This window comes from Lepidochelys kempii, chromosome 24 (genome assembly GCF_965140285.1).
Source record: "Lepidochelys kempii isolate rLepKem1 chromosome 24, rLepKem1.hap1, whole genome shotgun sequence".
NCBI lineage: Eukaryota > Metazoa > Chordata > Testudines > Cheloniidae > Lepidochelys > Lepidochelys kempii.
Window position 1 is genome coordinate 13,602,343 of NC_136403.1, and position 18,103 is coordinate 13,620,445.

General features: G+C 46.9%; 1 protein-coding gene across 1 annotated transcript in view; it reads right to left on the minus strand.

The window, feature by feature from the left end:
* The window catches only part of LOC144929823 (IgGFc-binding protein-like), a gene marked incomplete at its 3' end in the record, with an annotated part of 48,551 nt that overhangs the window by 9,075 nt on the left and 21,373 nt on the right, over window positions 1-18,103 (minus strand). Inside the window, exons 11-13 of the mRNA XM_078850395.1 lie at window positions 9,618-9,946; window positions 7,729-8,383; window positions 4,671-4,999 (exon numbers count right to left, since the gene is read on the minus strand). Of these exons, the coding sequence (XP_078706521.1) occupies window positions 4,671-4,999; window positions 7,729-8,383; window positions 9,618-9,946 (1,313 nt within the window). The remainder of the gene's footprint in view (window positions 1-4,670; window positions 5,000-7,728; window positions 8,384-9,617; window positions 9,947-18,103) is intronic.

The following is an 18,103-nucleotide window of genomic DNA, read 5'->3' on the forward strand; positions in this document are numbered from 1 at the left end:
ACACTTGAGACAACACTAGCTATTTAAGCCCTGTGGGCAAAAGTGCTTCCCCTACATAGTATTATAGAATCATAGGACTAGAAGGGACCTCGAAGGTCATCTAATGTGATCCCCTGCATTCATGGGAGGACTAAGTATTATCTAGACCATCCCTGAGAGGTGTTTGTTTAACCTGCTCTTAAAAATCTCTAATGACGGAGATTTCACAACCTCCCTAGGCAATTTATTCCGGTATTTAACCACCCTGACAGTTAGGAAGTTTTTCCTAATGTCCAACCTAAACCACCCTTGTTTAAACCCATTGCTTCTTGTCCTGTCTTCAGATGTTGATGAGAACAATTTATCTCCCTCCTTCTTCTAACAACCTTTTATGTACTTGAAAACAGTTACCATGCTGCCCCGGCCACTGCCCCCAACTCTTCTCTTCTCCAGACTAAACAAATCCAATTTTTTTAATCTTCCCTCACAGGTCATGTTTTCTAGACCTTTAATCATGTTTGTTGCTCTTCTCTGGACTTTCTCCAATTTGTCCACATCTTTCCTGAAATGTGGTGCCCAGAACTGGACACAATACTCCAGTTGAGGCCTAATCAGTGTGGAGTAGAGTGTAAGGGAATGTCCACACTGGCACGTTTCTGCGCAACAAGTTATACCACTTTTATTAAAGTGCTGGAATTAAACCACTGTTGCGTGTCCACACTGTGCTCTTTGTGACGTTGGAGTGCATCCACATTAGCAGCTCTGTATCCCACTGTGCAACTGGCCGGAGGGTGCTTTGGGAAGGGTTTGCAATGCCTCATGCAGCTGGCACAGCGTCACATGATGCAGGTTTCCCAATCCCATTGTTCCATGGGCATCCTACTAGCCTAGCGGCTTTTCAACTGAAGGGGGGCAGGGCAGAGTGTGTGACAGGGAGTGTGTGTGTGTGTGTGTGTGTGTGTGTGGAGGGGGGACAGTGTGTTTTGGGGGACAGAAAGTGTGTCAGCATGCTGTCTTGTAAGTTCAGACAGCAGCTGGAAACCACCGACATCAGCCCCCGCCTCCCTCCCCAGCTCTCTGCACAGCAATCTGTCTGTCTGTCTGTCTGTCTCTCTCACACACACACATACACACACACACATACACCTCTGTCTTCAACAGCAGGAGCATTCCACAGTAATGGTTTGCTCAGCACAGCACGCAAGGGCTGTCAGAAATGGAGCTTTGTAAGGGGAGGGGTGCATGTCTCCAGGGCAGCCGAGTTCAAATCAATGAGGAGAGCGGCCCCTTGAGGGATTATGGGACACTTCCAGAGGCCAATCGATTGTTTTCTGCGCTGTAATGTGTTTACACTGCCAATACAGCGCTGGAGCTGCTTTGCTTTAAGGCTTACGACTCTCATCGAGGCGGTTTTTTTGCAATGCTGCAGCTGAGGAGTTTCTGCGCACGAAGTGGCTTGGCAGTGTGTACAGCTTGGGAGTTACATCGCAGAAAGCTGCTTTACTGCGCAGTAACTTCCCTGTGTAGACAGAGCCAAATAATTACTTCTTGTGTCTTGCTTACAATGCTTCTGCTAATACATCCTAGAGTGTTTGCTTTTTTTGCAGCAGTGAATCGTGGCATGTACAAATGCAATTTTGGGTTGCAGTAACAGAGGCATAGCATGCAAGTCACGGGCGGGGATAGTATCTCTCTACTTGGCGCTGGTTAGGCCTCAGCTGGAGTACTGCATCCAATTTTGGTCACGCTGTATAGGAAGGATGTAGAGAAACTGGAAAGGATCCAGAGGCGAGCGACAAAGATAATCAAAGGGATGGAATGCAAGTCATATGAGTAAGGCTACGTTTTAGTCTCAGGCATTTTTAGTAAAAGTCATGGACAGGTCACGGGCAATAAACAAAAAGTCACGGCCTCCTGACCTGTCCATGACTTTTACTAAAAATACCTGTGACTAAATCTTACCTGCTGGGAGGGGGACGCTCCTGAAGACTGTTTTTGGCTGGGGTGGGGCAGCCCAGGCCCTGCTGCAGCTAGGGGCGGCCCAGGGCCCTCTGACGCTGGAGGGGACGGCAGCAGGGGGCCCTGGGAGCTGCCTCTCTGGGTGGAAGGTGTCCAGGGCTGCCGCCACCGCTGGTCCAGGTGGGAGGCGGCCCATAGCCCCGCTGCCGCTCCAGGATGGGGGCAGCCCAGGGCCGCCCGGCCACCACCACTGGTCCAGGTGAGGGATGGCCCGTGGCCACACTGCTGCTGGTCCGGGCAGGGGTGGCCTGGGGACCAGCTGCCTGGGGCTGCCAGAGCAGCGCCCAGTGCAGCTGGTCCCAGGGCTTCCCCAGCGGCTGGGTGGTCCTGGGATCAGCTGCATTAGTGCTGCAAAATTCAGGGAGGTCATGGAAAGCCATGACTTCCATGACCTCCGTGAATGATTCGCAGCCTTACATATGAGCAAAGACTGAAGGAACTGGGTATGTTTAGTTTGCAAAAGAGGAGATAAGGGGGGATATCATAGCGGTCTTCAAATACTTGAAAAGCTGTCATAAAAAAGATGGAGAAAAGTTGTTCTTGCCATAGAGGGCAGAACAAGAGGCAATGGGTTCAAACTACAGCAGAGCAGATTTAAGTTAAATCAGGAAGAACTCCCTAACCAAAAGAAGTGCAGGACAATGTAACAGACTATCTAGCAAAGGTTGTGGAAGCATCTTCATAGGAAGTTTTCCTCTGTCTTGGATGGTTTAGACACAACAAATCCTGCATCATGGCAGGGGGTTAGACTAGATGACCCTTGAGGTCCCTTCTAACTCTATGGTTCTATGATTCTACGTGTGGGATAAGCGTCCCATCACACCCTGGTCATTTTAAAGGCAGAAGGACTGGGGCAGAAGCATCTTGGCAGAAGATGTTATTATTAAAGGCAGAAGGACTGGGCAAGGACTGGGGCCGAAGCATCTTGTGTAGAGAATTAGGGGTTGCTACAGGGAATGAGATACAAAGAAAAGGATGAAGGATATTCACACAGACAGGTCAGGAAAAGAGAATCAGAAAAAGGAAAATGCTGAAAATAGAGGAAAAAAGGGCAGAAATATATCTGAGCCTCAAATAGCGCAGACTTTCTCACTGTACAATGAACGGAACAAGAAGGAAATGAATAATAAATACATAAATAAAAATTTAGTTCCTTCTAGAGATGTGCAAATAATAGATTAGTAATTATGAAAAAATTGGGAAAAAATTGTTTCAGTGGAACTGAAAAAAAATCAATTTTTTTGGTGAAAAGTGGAAAGGAAATTGTTTCAGGTGAAACAGTTTCAGTCCAATTTCAAGCATTCTTTAAAACATTTGAAATTTGAAAAAAAAATAAAATTAAAGGAAGCTTTGAAACAAAACGTCATTTCAAATTAAAAAATTGAAACATTTTATTTCAAAATGTTGAAACAAAACCTTTCAGTTTTTTTAGATTTCTTTTTCTCAGCCAAAATAAGTCGTCGAAACAGATGCAAATTCATGAAAGGTTTCAGTGCACAGAATATGCATTTTTCTCCAAACAAATGTTTTGGATGAAAAATTTTGTCCAGCTCTGGTTAAGAACAGAACAGACATACTCAGTCAGATCAATGATCCATCTAGCCAGATATCCTGTCTTCCCACAGTGGCCAATGCCAGGTGCTTCAGAGTGAACGAAAAGAAAAGGGCAATCATTGAGCGATCCATCCCATTGTCCACTCCCAGTTTCTGGTAGTCAGAGGCTAGGGATACCCAGAGCATGGGGTTGCATTCCTGATCATCTTGGCTAATAGTCATTGATGGACCTATACTCCAGGAATTTTTCTATCTCTTTTTTGAACCCCATTATACTTTTGGCCATCACAACATCCTCTGGCAATTAGTTCTACAGGTTGACTCTGTGCTGTGTGAAGAAGTATTTCCTTTTGTTTGTTTTAAACCTGCTGCCTATTAATTTCATTGAGTGACCTCTGGTACTTGTGTTATGTGAAGGAATAAATAACATTTCCTTATTCACTTTCTCCCTACCAGTCATGATTTTATAGACCTCCATCATATCGCCCCTTAGTCGTCTCTTTTCCAAGATGAAAAGTCCCAGTCTTTTTAATCGCTCCTCATTTGGAAGCTGTTCCATACTTCTAATAATTTTTGTTGCCCTTCTCTGTACCTTTTCCAATTCTAATATAACTCTTTGAGATGGGGCATTCTGAACTGCACACAGTATTCCAGGTGTGGAGACTATATTCTCCCTTTGATCTCTGTGCAAACTTCTGACAGGCCATTCTGCTGTGCATATTGGGGAGCATATAGTCCTGAATTTACACTGTGACACATGCACCATAACTAAATGTAGAATTCAGTCCTCTACTGAGACGTGTGATCTATGCCACCTCCATTGATATCAATGGAGTCATGATTTCACCTCCAGTATCTACCTATTGAACACTCCTTTCTTTCTCTGTCCCTTCTATAGGAGGGAGAGCCTTCTCCCATGCATCTTCTAACACCTGAAACAACAGCCCCACCTTGTCAAGGTTAGAAACGTCACCTGAAAACACATTTCTTCCCATTTGCCTGTGTCCTTCTCTCTCACATCCCCTGATTCTAGGATACCATTTGTGCGGGATAGACACTATGCCAAATCACTGTGTGTTATAAGTCCAAAAAGTGCAGTCCTGAAATCGGAGACTTACCCGGACTTTGCCAACTTCCCTCTTGTAGATGGAGATGTTGTACCCATAGACATAGATGTTGGTCACACGTAGAAAGGAGATGGCCTGGCTCCCCCTGTTATCATTCTTCTCATCAATGGTAAAGGGCTCCAGGGAGGGGTCATGGCCACAATACTTGGCAATGGTGTAGGTGCAGGTGCCCTGGAAGTCAAACTTCAGGCCATCAAAGGTGTGATAATGTGGGTCCCCCCAGCCCCAGCAAGTTCCCACGTAGTTGGGAACACATGTCGCGTGGCCATCCTCTGTCTTGCATAACTCCTTGGTCCGGCATTTCAGGGATTTGCAGGTTTCTGAAAGGAGAAAGCCCAGTCACATCAACAGAGTGGGGGACTCAAGTCAAATGTCTAGGCCGGGGAGCAAGATCTGCCATGAGCACAGCATTCATGCAGAACCAACTGAACCACCCAACGTGTGCTGAGGATACTTAACAGAACTTGGCTTGCTGCGAGCTCTGGTTCCAGTCTGTTAGGATATAGATATTCAGGCCTGTCTGCAAAGGCCTGTACTCTAAGAATTTAGGTGTATTCTTATCACTTGGCTAGTGATAGAGGTGTAAAAGAAAGAATCAAAATCACTGTATGCTGGTGTAAGGGCCTTCTCTTACTGTGACAGTTTGTGGCCCTGTGCTTAGGCTCAGGCCTTTGGCTAAGCAGCAGAGGCAGCCATAAGCTGGGAAGCGAACGGTCACATCCTCACATTCCAAACTAGTCACATTGAAATAAGGTGCTATTGGGCTTGTTGGGAACACTGGGGTATGGCCACTAGGTAACTCGAGGGGATGGAAGACCACGAGTGTCGATGAAGCCCCCTCGCACTAGGCCCCGGTGTCCTTGCCCCCCCCGCCTCCTGCCTGGAGGCACTCGCAGCAGCTCTGCGTACTAGGCCCAAGTGTCCTTGGCCCCCCCGCCTGGAGGCACACACAGCAGTTATGCTGAGAATCTGCAACAGTATGTTGCAGAGTCAGACTGCCTGAAACTAAGCAAGGCCAAACAGGGGAGATATGGAAGAACAATGCTGAATAAAGCAGCTTTATGTATAGTTTAACAAATGATACAGAGAATCAGGGAACTAGCTGGGAACTGGATTGGCTGGCTATATGGATACTTGGAGCAGCTTGCTATTGGATAAGTATGCTGGGAAAAAGGATGTATAAAAGCCTGTGTAACTTCCTGCTCTGTTGTACAGGATTTGAGATTCAAATCTCCCTGTACCTTTTTGAAGCTTCAAATAAACTTTTCTGCTTCTCCACCCCGTTGTGATTATTGGGTGTAGCACACCGGGTAACGAACCAACTCAAGCTGTTGTTCAGCCTCTCGGCACTGGGTGCCGGCAACAGGCTGTTAGGCACTATCAGGACAGGATTGTATCCCTATCACCTCCAGAGAAAGGGAAGTGCCTAGAAAATGTAAAAGGAAACTTAGTTTGATAGCATCCTGTCTGGCAAGAACTCACTTATCAATAGCTGGGATGTGAAATCCTCACTTCTGCATTGTTTTGTCATTATAGTTCCCACTTTGCTGTTGTTTGTCTGTATAATCTCTGTCTGGTTCTGTGATTGTTCCTGTCTGCTGTATAATTAATTTTGCTGGATGTAAACTAATTGAGGTGGTGGGATATAATTGGTTACATAATCATGTTACAATATGTTAGGATTGGTTAGTTAAATTTCAGGAAAATGATTGGTTAAGGTATAGCTAAGCAGAACTCAAGTTTTACTATATAATCTGTAGTCAATGAGGAAGTGACTGGGTGTGGGTGGGGGTGGGCATGTGGGTGTGTGAGATGGGAACAGGGAATGGGGGTAAGAAAATTGGAATCATGTTTTGCTAAAGGGGGAAATGGGAACAGGGAATGGGAGTAAGGAAGTTGGAATCATGTTTGGCTAAGGGTAGGAATGGGAACAGGGACACAGGTGTAAGGCTTTGTGGTGTCAGAGCTGGGAAGGAGGATACTAAGGAAGGAAACTGGAATCATGCTTGCTGGAAGTTCACCCCAATAAACATCGAATTGTTTGCACCTTTGGACTTCGGGTATTGTTGCTCTCTGTTCATGCGAGAAGGACCAGGGAAGTAAGTGGGTGAAGGAATAAGCCCCCTAACACAGTCCAGCAAAACATGCAACCATATGAGCCGTTCCATTGAAATCAATGAAGTTACTCACACATTTAAAGTTATGCATGTTCTTAAATGCCCCTGATTCTGATCCAGCACATCCTCAATAACCCATTGCTGTGGCACTGAAGTGATTGGCTAATTCCCACTGACTCCTTTGGGAGTGGCATTTCAGTCCATACATCAGTGAGCAGGCCCACTGACAGCATGGGGGGGAAGGGGATATTGCCTAGGGTCCAGGCAATTTAAAATCGCCCGGGAGCCACCGGCTACCATCACTGCCATGGTAGCAGCCAGGAGTCCCAGGCTCTTTTGAATCGTCCAGGTGGGCCGCAGGGCTCCTAGGCTCAAGAGGGGTGGTACCGGTGGCAGCAAAGGCAGCCAGGTGGGCATGTGGAAGTCTGGCTGTGCTGGAAGAATGTACCCAGCAGCGCAGCTGCCCTGGGTCCCAGAATTGCTGTCGGTGGGCCTGTCAGTGAGAGCCACACATGTTAGGGGCTAAATTCTGAGAGTTTTAATCACCTTTGATGCCCACGTATTTCAATGGGAGAAAAAGTTCATCTCCTGGATCTCCCTTCCTAACTCCTGGATCGCCCACTGCTTTGTTCTTATGCTGTTTCACTCTGAAGACAACTAGAAATGTTCCACAGACTCCTATGGCCCATAGACACTGAACGACACCATTGCCTGCTTGCTAGATACATTGCACTGATAGCCAAATTGCAGATAAGCTACCTGTGTCTGTCATTCTTTCAGGCTTGCGAGTTCTTCAAGGGGAGACTACTAGGGTACACCTAACCAAACACAGGAAATTCTTCAGAATAGGGGGAGCTCTACCCTAAGACTCAATGCACATCCCAATGCCCCAGGAACCTGGATATTCCCATCCCCATGCTCAGGTCACTCACCATCCCCTCCATCAACAGGGTAAACTGTCGAATTAGTCCCATTGCCACTTGTTTTGACAGAATTCCAATCTCCAAATTCATCACAGCTGGATGGAGTCCTCCAGTCATAGACAGTGACTCCATGGTCCCTGCAGGAGTCTGCGTAGCCCTCCAGCGCCTCACACAGAATGGTCTTGTTCCCCTCATTCAGACAGACGTCATAAATACAGTTGTCAAATACGTCGTCGGGGCTCACCCTGGAGTGACACTCTCTGAAGGGCCCTCCCGGTGCTTTACTGATCACCCCACAATGACTGTCATCCCCATACAGATCTCTCTTGTTCTCATCACACATTGGGCAAGTCTCTTGGCAATAATCCCAGCAAAAGGGGTCCCGGTCTTGGACTTTCCAACTGGCAGCCCAGCCCACGATGGAGGAGACTTTGATGCCATTGGAGGACATCATGTCATCTTCTGGGTTCTGGTTGAAGTTCCCACAAAGACCGCACATGGCACCATAATAGCTGCTGGGGAGGGTGATTTCCAGATGCCAGTTCTTGTTGTACCCCACCCGGAGACCAATGTCCGTCTGCATAACGGTGCTGAGGCCTTTCTGGTACAATCTGATTTTACCATCTTTCAGCATCACCGGGAGACTGGTGATCACACCATTTAGCTAGTGACAGACAGGAGGGGAGGAACACGATGGGCATTATTCTTCTTTCATCCTCACTTGCTCTTACTCCAAATGTAGCCTCACCATTCATTTTGGCTGTTATTCATTGTCACTCTAACCAGCAGCAAGTAAAATATTGGTCAAATCCTAAATCACTGTTTACCCATTCCTAACTCAAGAAGAACAACTGAAATCAATCCAAAGTCCCGGAATAAACACAGTATTTATCTAGCTTCACTATCTACCTAAGGTATCTGTTTCCAGAATTCCCTATATCTCTATATAGATTCTACCTATCTGAAATATCTATCCATCTATCCCTAGGGTGGTCAAACTTTTTGGCCCGAGGGCCACATCGGGGTGTGAAACTGTATGGAGGGCCGGGTAGGGAAGGCTGTGCCTCCCAAACAGCCTGGACCCTGCCCCCTATTTGCCCACTTCCTACCCCTGACTGCCCCCCTCAGAACCCCTGACCCATCCAACCCCCCCACTCCTTCTCCCCTGACAGCCCCCTCCCAGGACCTCTTGCCGCAAACCGCCCCCCCGGGATCCCATCCCCAATCCAACCCCCCCATCTCCCTGTCCCCTGACTGCCCCCCCGCCCCTATCCACCCCCGCATGACAGGCCCCCTGGGACTCCCACGCCCTATCCAACCCCCCCTGTTCCCCGACCCCTGACTGCCCCAGAACCTCCACCCCATCCAATTGCTCCCTGTCCCCTGACTGCCCCCCGGGACCCCCTACACAACCCCCCCACTGCTGCACAAGCACGTGCCACCACTGCCCCCTTACCATGCTGCTCAGGGAGGCAGGACCTCACAGCCCCGCTGCCCGCACGGCGGCATAACTGCAGGGGAGGGGGAACAGAGGTGGAGGGGCAGGGACTAGTCTCCCCAGCCGGGAGCTCAAGGGCCGGGCAGGACGGTCCCATGGGCCAGATGTGGCCCACGGGCCATAGTTTGCCCACCTCAGATCTAGCCACAAAGTCTTGTTTTTGCTGTCTATCTATCTATCTATCTATCTATCTATCTATCTATCTATCTATCTATCTATCTATCATAAGTTTTTCAAACATACAGATCATACAGATCAGACGTATTTATGTACTTGTATTGCCCACATGACATATTCAGCTGACGGCATCTGTCTGGGATTCTGTTTGTATGAGACACTACGCAAAAGTACTGTGCCTTGTAAGTCGAAAAGTGCCAGAGCCCTGAGCTGGGAGACTCACCTGGACTTTGCCAACTTCCCTCTTGTAGATGGAGATGTTGTACCCATAGATGTAGATGCTGGTCACCCGCAGAAAGGAGATGGCCTGGCTGCCCCTGTTGTCATTCTTCTCATCAATGGTGAAAGGCTCCAGGGTGGCGTCGCTCCCACAGTATTTGGCCAGGGTGTAGGTGCAGGTGCCCTGGAAGTCAAACTTCAGACCATCAAAAGTTTGGTAGTGCATGTCCCCTGAGCCCAAGCAGGTTCCCATGTAGTCAGGAATACATGCTGTGTGGCCATCCTCAGTACGGCATGTCTCTTTGGTCCGGCATTTCAGAGCTTCGCAGGGATCTGAAAGAAAAACTCTTGGTCATATCAACATGGCAGGGAACTCAAGTCCAGTATCTAGGCTCCTAAGTGCTACAGTAGTATAAATAATAATACTAATCTATATATAATAAAGCAGTAAGGCATGTAGCTATGCCATGCCAAAAGTCCTAGCCCACTGTGATTTAGATGTATCTCAACCAACCACCACCCTTACGCTATCCCTAGTTTGTATTCAACAATTTCATTGGTTGTAATGAGTCAGCGATATAAGGGAGACTGCTCCACAGTTCTTTAAAGATTGATTCACCTCTCATGCAACTTAACACAAACTTTCCAACGCAGTCCACATGCCCAAACAAATCAACACAAAGTCCCCAAGCTTGATCCCCCAGACATACACCCTCATTTATCACCCACACAATTCAACACAAAATTCTTCAGCCCTGTCCCCCTGATACAAATTAACACAACCACCAACATGACAACACAGCCAATATATGATAACCCCAAACACACAGCTCCTCATCACAGCACACACTCCTCTTTCACCACCTTCCAAAATTTCTCAACACAACTGTGACACTCTGTATCTCGGGGGAACACTCTGCACCCCCCATGTTCATCCTTATAATATGATTGTGTGGTATCCAAGGCAAAGTTTGTCATGTTGGGTGTCTTCGGAAGGCTCATGATGCACTGAGTATTGTTAGGTTTCAGAGTAGCAGCCGTGTTAGTCTGTATTCGCAAAAAGAACAGGAGTACTTGTGGCACCTTAGAAACTAACAAATTTATTTGAGCATAAGCTTTCGTGAGCTACAGCTCACTTCATTGGATGCATTCAGTAGAAAATACAGTGGGGAGATTTATATACATAGAGAACATGAAACAATGGGTGTTACCATACACACTGTAATGAGAGTGATCCCTTAACCCACCCAGCAATATTGTTAATCTATCCAACTATACTCTTACCCCAGCAGAAGAATCTGTTCTATCTCGGGGCCTCTCCTTCTGCCCCACAGTATGCCAACATTTTTATGGCTGACTAAGAACAACGCTTCCTCAGCTTTCGTCCCCTAATGCCCCTACTCTACTTGCGCTACACTGATCACATCTTCATCATCTGGACCCATAGAAAAGAAGCCCTTGAGGAATTCCACCATGATTTCAACAATTTCCATCCCACCATCAACCTCAGCCTGGACCAGTCCACACAAGAGATCCACTTCCTGGACACTACGATGCTAATAAGCGATGGTCACATAAACACCACCCTATACCGGAAACCTACTGACCACTATTCCTACCTACATGCCTCCAGCTTTCATCCAGACCACACCACACGATCCATTGTCTACAGCCAAGCTCTACGATACAACCGCATTTGCTCCAACCCCTCAGACAGAGACAAACACCTACAAGAGCTCTATCAAGCATTCTTACAACTACAATACCCACCTGCTGAAGTGAAGAAACAGATTGAAAGAGCCAGAAGATTACCCAGAAGTCACCTACTACAGGACAGGCCCAACAAAGAAAATAACAGAACGCCACTAGCCATCACCTTCAGCCCCCAACTAAAACCTCTCCAACGCATCATCGAGGAGCAACAACCTATCCTGATGGACGACCCATCACTCTCACAGATCTTGGGAGACAGGCCAGTCCTTGCTTACAGACACCCCCCAACCTGAAGCAAATACTCACCAGCAACCACACACCACTCAACAGAACCAGTAACCCAGGAACCTATCCTTGCAACAAAGCCCGTTGCCAGCTGTGTCCACATATCTATTCAGGGGACACCATCACAGGGCCTAATCACATCATCTACACGATCAGAGGCTCGTTCACCTGCACATCTACCAATGTGATATATGCCATCATGTGACAGCAATGCCCCTCTGCCATATACATTGGTCAAACTGGACAGTCTCTACGCAAAAGAATAAATGGACACAAATCAGATGTCAAGAATTATAACATTCAAAAACCAGTTGGAGAACACTTCAATCTCTTTGGTCACTCGATTACAGACCTAAAAGTTGCAATTCTTCAACAAAAAAAACTTCAAAAACAGACTCCAATGAGAGACTGCTGAATTGGAATTAATTTGCAAACTGGATACAATTAACTTAGGCTTGAATAGAGACTGGGAGTGGATGGGTCATTACACAAAGTAAAACTATTTCCCCATGTTTATTCCACCCCCCACCGTTCCTCAGATGTTCTTGTCAACTGCTGGAAATGGCCCACCTTGATTATCACTACAAAAGTTTCCCCCCCACCCTGCTCTCCTGCTGGTAATAGCTCACCTTAAGTGATCACTCTGGTTACAGTGTGTATGGTAACACCCATTGTTTCATGTTCTCTATGTATATAAATCTCCCCACTGTATTTTCCACTGAATGCCTCCAATGAAGGGAGCTGTAGCTCACGAAAGCTTATGCTCAAATAAATTTGTTAGCCTCTAAGGTGCCACAAGTCCTCCTTTTCTTTTAGCATTGTTGTTATAGTAATGTTATAGGTTGTAATTTCATGTATATAGTTATGAGGCTGAAAATGTGTCCTCATGGCTTAAAACATGCCCAGGCAAAACTCTCCAGGAACAAAGGGGCAGTTCACACCTCATCAGAGCATGTATGGGACAAACCCAGCCCAGCCTCACAGGGACAAAGGACACTGGCCTAGGCAACAACAAAAGATCTGTTGGACTCTCGAGTAAGTCATCCCCCTTCCCTTGGTCAGTCAGAGACTATGATGAGGTAATGCTCACCTGACCCTGAAGGGGGGCAGGGCAAAGCCAAGAGGGAAGAAAGAACATGATAAAAGGGAGAGATGTTTGCCATGCTCTTCCTTTCTCTTCCACCTCCATCTACAGGCATCACCACCAAACAACTGAAGTGCGGATCAAAGGGCAGAGCCAGGCTGAAGTGCAACTAAGCATCTAAGTTTGTAAGGGCACTGAAAAGTGTTAAGATCAGCTTAGAATGCATTTTGCTTTTATTTCATTTGACCAAATCTGACTGGTTATGCTTTGACTTATAATCACTTAAAATCTATCCTTTGTAGTTAATAAATTTGTTTGTTTATTCTACCTGAAGCAGTGCATTTGGTTTGAAGCATGTCAGAGAATCCCATTGGGATAACAAGCCTGGTACATATCAATTTCTTTGTTAAATTGATAAACTCATTTTAGCTTGCGGTGTCCGGTGGGCATAACTGGGCACTGCAAGACGGAGGTTCCTAGGGTTGTGTCTGGGACCGGAGATATTGGCTAGTGTCATTCGGTTGCACAATCCAAGGAGCAGCTTACATGCCAGCAGCTGTGCGTGAACAGCCCAGGAGTGGGGGTTCTCACAGCAGAGCAGGGTGAGGCTGGCTCCCAGAGTCCAGATAACTTGGAGTGATCTAGCAGCTCACTGGTCCAGATAACACCAGGGGAACCTCACAGTGGCACAGCAGAGCAGGGTGTATGTGTGGTTTGTTACCCCAAGTGAAGTTCACACTTGAAGCACTGGTATTTGTGATTTTCAGTGAGTCTTAAGTGCAGTGGCTAAGAACACTCAGGAGGAGCTCACAGTTTCGTTATTTTCTGTTTGCTTATTTCAGGAAAGGGAAGTCGAAACCAAAAAGTTGGAAAATGAGTGAAAGCAGTGAAGCGATTGAGAAGTTGGATCTTTTTAGGCTGCAGGTTGCAGAAAAGGAGAGGGAGCACCAGAGATTATTGCAACTGAAACAACTGGAGATAAAAGAAAAAGAAAGAGAGAGAGAAGAAAAAAAGAGAGAGAGAGAGAGAAAACACCAGCTGGACTTGCTAGAGAAGCAGAACCAAAGCGCCCGACCCCAATGGCTCCCATCAGTCCAAAAATCCACAAGTGGGAACACTTATGTCCTGCATACAGTGAGGAGAATGATATTGCTGAATATCTGACTACCTTTGAAAGGTTGTGTGTAATACATGAAATCCCTGGTGATAAGAGAGTTCCTTCCCTGACTGCGAAATTAACTGGTAAAGCCCAAAATGTTTTCAATGGAATGCCTATTGAAAACGCTTTAGACTATTGTAAATTTAAAGATACTGTTTTGCGAAGTTTTCAGATTACCCCTGAAACATATAGAGTGAAATTTAGGTATCTTAAAAGGGATATTGGTATGAGTAATGGGGAGTATGTAAATAAAATGAAAGATTTTTTGTGAAAATGGGTGAGGGGTAAGGAGGTGGCAAGTTTTGAGGGAATGTTGGATCTTGTTGCTCAAGAGCATTTCCTAAGCATATGTCAGGCTGATGTGAAGCAGTGTCTGTGGGACAAAGATGTCAAGTCTGTGGATGAGATGGCTCTTTTAGCTGATGCCTTTGAGCAGACTCCGGCATCTATTGAGGGCAGGCCCCAGAAAGAGGGGTTTAAAGCTTGTGGGGAGGGAGGATCCCATTTTGCCTCTGTGAAGAGAGAAGGGGGCTGGGAGCCTAAACATTCTCTTACCCAAAACATCCCTCTACTGCTAACCCTCATCCCAAATCTCCTGTAAAAGCAGAAGAGCCCAAAAGGTGCTATCAGTGTAATTCCACTGATCACCTGAGGAATAGATGCCCTGTGCTATGAGGAAGCAGGCAACCAATAGCTCGTGTTCGTTCTGCTGTCCTCAGCACAGAAACCCCCAAGCAATGGAAACCTATTATGTTGGTTTTGTGAGATTAGCCTCTGCAGAACCAGATATGGAGCTTGTTAAGGCTGTCCAAACTGATGGCGGGGAATACTTGGGACAGAGGGATACAGGGGCCCAGATCTCTCTGATTAAACAGAGTGTGGTCCCAAAGCCAGTATGTTGCCTGGCCAAATGGCAAAGATTGTGGGGGTGGGCAAAAGCAGATTTCTCGTACCACTAGCTAAAATCCATGTGGTTTGGCGAGGTTAGGAAAGTGTTTTGACTGTGGGGGTAATAGAACACCTCCCAGTTGACCTGCTCCTTGGTAATGATTTTTTCCATGTAGCTCAGGTTAAAGTACTTGCCTGCAGCAGGAAGGAGTTTTATGCTGGGACCCCCGAGGGAAAGGGTAAGGTCTCAGGAACGGCTGAGAGAATGGGAGAGAGTCTCCTTGATTCTTCTGCTGTTGGGGAAGCCACATGCTTCCAGGTGGGAGGGTGGTTGAGACCAACTCCACATCAGGAAGGGACTGACAGGGAGAGAATTGTCCAGGTTGTTAGCTGCCAGCAGAACCAGAGATAAACCCGGCTCTAGGGAGCAAAAGAAATGTTTCCCAGAGGAGAGCCCAGAGAATCATAGAATCATAGACTATTAGGGTTGGAAGAGACCTCAGGAGGTCATCTAGTTCAATCCCCTGCTCAAAGCAGGACCAACACCATCTAAATCATCCCAGCCAGGGCTTTGTCAAGCCGGGCCTTAAAAACCTCTAAGAATGGAGATTACACCACCTCCTCAGAAACCACTGAGGTGGGTGAGGATTCCTGTGACTCTGTAACACAGGGAAGCAGTGTGCTTCCAAGTATGGGAGGGGCTGAGACTAGCTCCTTTCCAGCAGAAAGGCAACATGCCCTCAGGTGCAGGGCAGGAGAGGTGTTGTCAGTGATTAAGGAAACTGTCCCAGTTATTAGCTGGCAGAGTTTTGCAGATGAACAAGGGATAGAACCCTTCCGAGGGAGCACAGAGAAATGTGTCTTAGGATGGGGCCCAGAGGAGGAAACTGGGGAAGGAATAGTGGGGGTACAGGAGTGTATCCTCACTAGTCACTTGGGGCAGGATGCCTGGGACACTAGGAGGATGGCTGGGTCAGCATCTGTGCACCCAGACACTCAGCCTGTGACCCAGAGTTTGAGAAGGGACTGTGTAACTGACCTCCTGGAGGGGAGCAGTCACACAGCTAACTTCTCAGAGACAGAGAAAGGGGTGGCAGAGGGTACCCCAATCCAGGTCCCAGTTTTTCAGGATGCTATTTCTGATACGTTTTTGGAAAGTAACTGTGTCTCTTTACATCAAGATGCAGCTCCAACGCCTGTGACAGCAGAATTGTTGAGACCAGGAAATTGCCAGGTGGCAGTTTGTGAGAACACAAATGACCCAACTGGCAGAGAGTGGCGTGTTTTCCCCCAGGCTGGTGAGACACAGAGAGCAGTTATGGGAAAGCTGCTGGGAAAAGGAAAATCTGATCGAAGGGTAAACACACCTAGCCCAGGGAGCACAGATCACAGACCTCTAGGGGGCAGGGAAGGACTCGGTGCTGGGAGGGGGAAACACAGGGTAACTCCAAAAGGGGAGCTGGATTTTCTGCATATGTACAGTCCTGGGGTTGGGAGACCGCTCCTCAAAGGGCCAGTCAATGTGCAGGATCCCCCCTGGACACCTAATCTGCCAGACCCAGAGGCACCAAAATTCCAGAAACATGATTAAATTAAGAGCCCACACAGAGTGGAACACTGAAGAGAAAGAAAAGCCAGTTACTGATTATTTGGGAGAGAGTCAAACGACACCCGGGATAATGAACAAACTAACCTCAAACTAGAATATTTGAACAGAGGGCGTGGTATCATAAAGATACTTGTAATTGTACATCTGTGATAACAATTTTGGTATTAATGTTAAGTTTCCAGGATAAGAATTTTGACATGGATGTTAAACCTTATGATAATGCTACTTTTCAATTAATACCTGCAAACAGACTTAAAGCTTATCACAGCGGAGAAACCATAAAAACCTGGTTTGCTGGGTGATGGGAAAACTGAGGCACACTGCCTCATGGCCTTAATGGCTGGATGCCAAGGGAACTGTAACACAAACTGCCTTTGAGATAGCCAGTGACTAACCCTCTTGCAGTAAACTAAGGGGGCAGGTATGTATCTCGGGGAAACACCCCACACCCTCATGTTCATCCTTATAATATGATTGTGTGATATCCAATGCATAGTTTGTCATGTCGGGTCTCTTCGGAAGGCTCATGATGCACTGAAAATTGTTGTTATAGTAATGTTATAGGTTGTAATGTCATGTATATAGTTTTGAGGCTGAAAATGTGTCTCATGACTTAAAACAAACCCAGGTAAAACTCTTAGGAACAGAGGGGCAGTTCACACCTCATGAGGGCAGGTATGGGACATAGAATCATAGAATATGAGGGTTGGAAGGGACCTCAGGAGATCTCTAGTCCAACCCCTTCCTCAAAGCAGGACCAATCCCCAACTAAATCATCCCAGCCAGGGCTTTGTTAAGCCTGACCTTAAAAACTTCTAGGGAAGGAGATTCCACCACCTCCCTAGGTAACGCATTCCAGTGCTTCACCACCCTCCTAGTGAAAAAGTTTTTCCTAATAGCCAACCTAAACCTCCCCCACTGCAACTTGAGACTATTACTCCTTGTTCTGTCATCTGCTACCACTGAGAACAGTCTAGAGCCATCCTCTTTGGAACCCCCTTTCAGGTAGCTGAAAGCAGCTATCAAATCCCCCCCTCATTCTTCTTTTCTGCAGACTAAATAATCCAAGTTTCCTCAGCCTCTCCGCATAAGTCATGTGCTCCAGCCCCCTAAACATTTTTGTTGCCCTCCGCTGGATTTTTTCCACATCCTTCTTGTAGTATGGGGCCCAAAACTGGATGCAGTACTCCAGATGAATCATAGAATATCAGGGTTGGAAGGGACCTCAGGAGGTCATCTAGTCCAACCCCCTGCTCAAATCAGGACCAATCCCCAATTTTTGCCTCAGATCCCTAAATGGCCCCCTCAAGGATTGAACTCATAACCCTGGGTTTAGCAGGCCAATGCTCAAATCACTGAGCTATCCCTCCCGCCGCACTGAGCTATCCCTCCCCAATGCTGAATAGAGGGGAATGATCACATCCCTCAATCTGCTGGCAATGCTCCTACTTATACAGCCCAAAATGCTGTTAGCCTTCTTGGCAACAAGGGCACACTGTTGACTCATATCCAGCTTCTCATCCACTGTAACCCCTACGTCCTTTTCTGTAGAACTGCTGCCTAGCCATTCAGTCTCTAGTCTGTAGCGGTGCATGGGATTCTTCCGTCCTAAGCGCAGGACTCTGTACTGGTCCTTGTTGAACCTCCTCAGATTTCTTTTGGCCCAATCCTCTAATTTTTCTAAGTCCCTCTGAATCCTATCCCTACTCTACAGCATATCTACCACTCCTCCCAGTTGAGTGTCATCTGCAA